The sequence below is a fragment of the Arachis ipaensis genome, chromosome B04 (genome assembly GCF_000816755.2).
Source record: "Arachis ipaensis cultivar K30076 chromosome B04, Araip1.1, whole genome shotgun sequence".
Lineage (NCBI taxonomy): Eukaryota > Viridiplantae > Streptophyta > Magnoliopsida > Fabales > Fabaceae > Arachis > Arachis ipaensis.
Window position 1 is genome coordinate 115,953,763 of NC_029788.2, and position 5,429 is coordinate 115,959,191.

General features: G+C 34.9%; 1 protein-coding gene across 1 annotated transcript in view; it reads left to right on the top strand.

Annotated features, from left to right (window-relative positions):
* The window catches only part of LOC107637041, a 17,200-nt gene that overhangs the window by 11,586 nt on the left and 185 nt on the right, over positions 1–5,429 (top strand). Inside the window, exon 6 of the mRNA XM_016340492.2 lies at positions 5,186–5,424. Within this exon, the coding sequence (XP_016195978.1) occupies positions 5,186–5,424 (239 nt within the window). The remainder of the gene's footprint in view (positions 1–5,185; positions 5,425–5,429) is intronic.

The following is a 5,429-nucleotide window of genomic DNA, read 5'->3' on the forward strand; positions in this document are numbered from 1 at the left end:
TTGATTCTTAAAAAAATATTTATTTATTTAAAAAAAAATCTTCTTTTAAAAGAAAAAATTATAAAAAAAAATTTCAAATATTAAAACATATTTTATTTCTATTTCTTTAAAAATAAATATTATTATTTTTTAGAAAAAATAAATAATTTATTTTTTAAAATAAAATTATTTTTTTTAAAGTTGTATTCAAATAGGTTTAAAATTAAATAAAGATGAAATCTCACATATATTTATTTTCTTATGAAATTGATAGTTGAGAGTTATTAAATAATAATTTAGTCAAACATATCAAATAATGTAATAGTTCTTAACTAACAATTTCATATAAAGATAATGTCAGTAAGTTTTTACCTTGAATAAAAGTATTTTAATTTTGAAAAAAACAATACATTTTATACTCAAAAAAGCCAATCCAAACCCATAGTTAGGTCCAATTTGGGTAAATAGCTTAATTAAACTCCTTTTGAAAAAATAGTTTAAACAATAAATGACTATATTAAAAGTAGCTTATAAATAAGTTATTTTGTATTTGAGTTTTTAGTTCTAAAAGTACTTATTTTAAAAGAAATGTGATAAAAAAAAAAAACTTTATTATGAGAGAAGTCATTTTTTTAGAATAAAGGATAAATAGGTCCCTGACATTTTTTTTCGTGGACATTTTAGTCCTCAAGGAAGGGAAAATACATTCAAGTACCCTCGAAAAAGGTGGACATTTCAACCCTTCCGTTGAATTCAGGCGGTTGGATTGGACGGAAAAGTCTGACCTGGCAGAGGTGGCGCTGACCTAACCGTTATGGAGCCCATGTGGCAGTGAGCTTTTCGAAACAGGACATATAAGTCCCCGGAGACGAAAACGACGCCGTTTCGTTACCTCCCCCAATCTTTCAAAATTTTCTGCCCTAATCCCTCGTCTACACAGAAACAGCGAAGTGGGTGTTGTGGGTAGTGAAGGAAGAAAGGAAATTCTTCCTTCCATGGCATCTGAAGGAGTATCATCAAGCTGGAGAAGAAGTGGAGGTCAGTTCGGCATCCTAACAGGAAAGATGGCGTCTCACCAAAGTGCTTCTGTGGAGAAAACGCAATCCTTTTCATGTTGAAGACGCGAAGCAATCCGGACAGATTGTTTCTGGGCTGTCCCTTTTACAAGGTATGGTAACCAACTGTGTGCACGTGGAATAGTTGAAGATGTGTTAGGGTTACCAGATTTTTGTTTTTGACTTATGTGGATTGATATTCTGCAGGTAAGACAACCGTATCGCAAATTTTTTTGTGGCTTGATGAGCATGTTGCTAGACTTGGATTGATAGAAACAAAGTATATAGGAGAGAAGGAATTTGTGGATGTTGAAGATTATCACGGGGAGCAGGACATGAAAATGAGGATCACATGCTTGGAGAAGAGGATAGTAGCTCTAAAGATGAAAAAAATCCAACAAAATGGTATATTTGTGTTATTGTCATTGTGTTGAGTTTTGCTGTTCTAAGTTGTAAGAATTGATCGGGCTGGACATAAAATCCACCCCCCATTGATGGGACCTCACTAACATAAAAACCACCCCCCACTGCATTATCGGGCTGGACATCAGGCACCTGATCCCCAGCTTCACCACGTGCAGCATCCCCATTCCCACGGCCTTCTCCTCTTTCATTAACCCTTGTGCCAAATTGTCTCTTCCTCTTCCCTTGCTTCTTTGGAGTAACTACCTTCTTCTTACCCTTGACACATCTTTTCTTCTTGCCAGCAGTAACCCCACCATTACTGTCAGTACTATCACTTTCAATTCCAACCGGTGGAGGTTTATACAACATGTCTTCCGTGCTCTCGTACTCGTCATCAGATGAAGAGGATGCATTCAGTTTCTCTGTAGTTTCATCCACCTCCCCTGCAGTATCTCTGTCCTGGGCAGCATTCTCAACAACCTCCGGATCATCAACAGGGTGATCAAAGTACATATGGAACTCACTTAGCCCTGGGTTCTTCATTAAGTTCTCTTGCATTGCGTTGATCCCTGCATCCCCAGTCAATATGTTCATTCCGGATTCAATGTCAATGCTTGTTGGATCATACCAGCATACTGCCTTCTATGACTGGTACCCCAAGCCCTTAAATAATGTCACCAGGTCTCCGAAATTAACAAAGTCTAGGTCCATCTCAGGGAACCTCTCTTCCTTTCCATTCTGATAAACCATTTTTTCATCAATTCCTCTGACAAAGTTCCCTCCATGGTGAAAGACCAGCATCACAAACACGTCAACCATCTAAAATTAACCCGTGTAGAACTAGGATTAAAATAAAAAATACATAAACACAAGATATGAACGAAACCACATTGCCCTAACACAATCCCTCCCCCTAATCCTACACAGGATGCTATACACCCCTTTTTCATATTTTATCTTACACTATAAACATGCACACACGTTGCCTTCCTAGCTAAGCATCGCAATCTTACCTTCTTCCGAAGAGAGCAACCACGACCTCAGAGCAAGCTTCTTCTCAGCTTCTGGCACCAACTTCAACCCCGCACCTATTGCTCTTCTACGTGTTGTATTTTTTGGAGGGAGAAACAGAGAGAAAGAAGTTTGATCGTCTTTGGCTTAGGGTTTTCAGTAATTCTCTCACTCAAGCATGGGTCTTCTGGGTATTGTATACGGGGATTCAACTGTGTTTGGAGGGGAGGTAACGAAACGGCGTCGTTTTCGTCTCCAGGGACTTATATGTCCTGTTTCGTAAAGCTCATTGCCACGTGGAATCCATAACGGCGCCACGTGGGCTCCGTAAAGACCAGGTCAGACTTTTCCGTCCAGTCCAACCGCCTAAATTCAACGGAAGGGTTGAAATGTCCACATTTTTCGAAGGTGAGGGACTTGAATGTATTTTTCCTTCCTTGAGGACTAAAATGTCCGCAAAAAAAAAGGTCAGGGACCTATTTGTCCTTTACTCTTTTTTTTTTACTTCTCTATAAGCTCTTAAATGGCTTCTTCGAAAGCTGCAATTTGGTTTTAAAAATTGCACCAGACATTAATACTACTACTTTTCAAGTTTTCATAAATCAAAAGTTCAAAAAAGTTACTTTTAAAACTTTCCAAAGGGACCCTTATTGTTAAGCTTGTTTGGGTGAGTTTCTAAAAAATATATTTTTTTGAATTTTTTAGTATTTTTAAAAATATTAAAATTAATTCTATTAGAATTCAATTAATTCTAATTTTATAGTTTCAAATAATTTAAACAACAAAATAAAAACATAAAAAAAAAACTAAAAATCAATCGTTCTTTATTTTTTCCAATTTCTCTAATCATTCGTCCCCTCTCTCTGAAACAAAGCAAAACATATCAAAAAAATAAAAAATCAATCGTTCTTCATCTTCTCCAATTTCCCTAATCATTTTTGCCCCCTTCTTGCCCCCTTCTAAAGCAAATCATTAAAAGTCCCAAACCAAAACGGTAAAATCGTAGCCCTAATTTTGCTTTTATGATTGTGATTGTTGTATGAAAGGTCGTTTTAAGTTACTTTATTCGTTACTATTCATGACTTCATACTTCACTTTTATTTCTTAAGACCAGGTAATATGTATGAATTATCTCAATTAATCCCAAACTTTAGTGTCTGTTTACTCTATGGAGTAGCATGTCCTAACCCATTTACCTCCCTCTTCTGCTATAATAAGTGAAAGACAAGTCAATTATGAGTGGTACAGTCCCAACGACCTAAGCCTACGCCGTTAGATTATTATTTTATTTTTTATTTTTATTAAAGGTAAAGGTAGTAAAGGAGAGAAAATTGGATGTCCAACATCGTATTACAGTGTTTCAAAGCCTTAATGTTTTACTAGGGTTTTGTCTTTTTGGTTTAGGATTTTCAATGTTTTGCTTTAAAAGGGGATATGAATGATTAGGAAAATTGGAGAAGATGAAGAACGATTGATTTTTTTATGTTTTTGATATATTTTGCTTTGCTTCAGAGGGAGGGGATGAATGATTAGGGAAATTAGAGAAGATAAAGAACGATTGATTTTTAGTTTTTTTTTTATGTTTTTGTTTTGTTGTTTAAATTATTTGAAACTATAAAATTAGGATTAATTGAATTCTAAAATTTAACTAATTTAGAAGGGTATTTTTGTCTAATCAAATAAAATAAGGATGCTTAAGATTTTTTATAAAATTAAATAAAAAATATTTTTTTATTTTTATTTAATTAAAAGGGTGTATTAGTAAAAGTTGTGATATAATATATATTTAAAAAAAAATTAAATGCTGATGTGAAAAATAAATTCCATATGCCTTGTTATTTCTTTGAAACATGCATTTTTTGTCAGAGCAGGGCTACTAACCTTCGACGGAGACACGGCCGCAACCGGCGAGATGACGGCGAGAGCAGAGACCATGGCAAGCGGTGACCCGAAGATGAACTGGTCCAAGCCACGGACAAAGAAGCCAGCGAGGATGGGGACGACGTGCCGAGCTACCTGGATTCCGGAATGGGGGAATAGGAAGAAGCGGAAGTGTTGAGAACCTGGGGACGGCGGCGGCAAAGAATCTAGGGCTAGGGTTTTGCCGTTTTGGTTTGGGACTTTTAATGCTTTTCTTCAGAAGGGGGCACGAATGATTAGGAGAATTCGAGAAGATGAAGAACAATTGATTTTTTGTTTTTTTGATACGTTTTGCTTTGCTTCAGAGGAAGGGACGAATGATTAGGAAAATTAGAGAAGATAAAGAACGATTGATTTTTAGTTTTTTTTTTTATGTTTTTATTTTGTTGTTTAAATTATTTGAAACTATAAAATTAGGATTAATTAAATTCTAAAATTTGATTAATTTAAAAGGGTATTTTTGTTTAATCAAATAAAGTAAGGATGTTTAAGATTTTTTATAAAATTAAATAAAAAATATTTTTTTATTTTTATTTAATTAAAAGGGTGTATTAGTAAAAGTTGTGATATAATATATATTTAAAAAAAAATTAAATGCTGATGTGAAAAATAAATTCCATATGCCTTGTTATTACTTGTCCATATTTTAAATATATGGATACGTATAAATTTATCATCGTAGCGTAACAAACGCCTTTTTTTTATATGGCTGATACAGTGTAGACTGTACACAGCATAGTTGTATATCATTTCATTTACTTGTCGACCGTAATTTCAACACGCTTTAACCTTGCTTCTACTTATTCTGCGTACAGGCAGGAGAGGATTTCATTCTACATTCAAATCCTACTGGGAGCACGATGGTTGAAGTTGTTCCGCATATCATCACTACACTAATGGAAAGAATGAGATGTCTAGATGCTTTTGGGAAGAAGATAACCAAAATAAAAGATAGTATCATACGCCATCTCTTACCCATCAAAATGGAGGCAGAACGAAGTGATGGTCCTGCACTCCTTCTTACACCCAATTGGCTAAATGATGTTATGGATGCGCTCA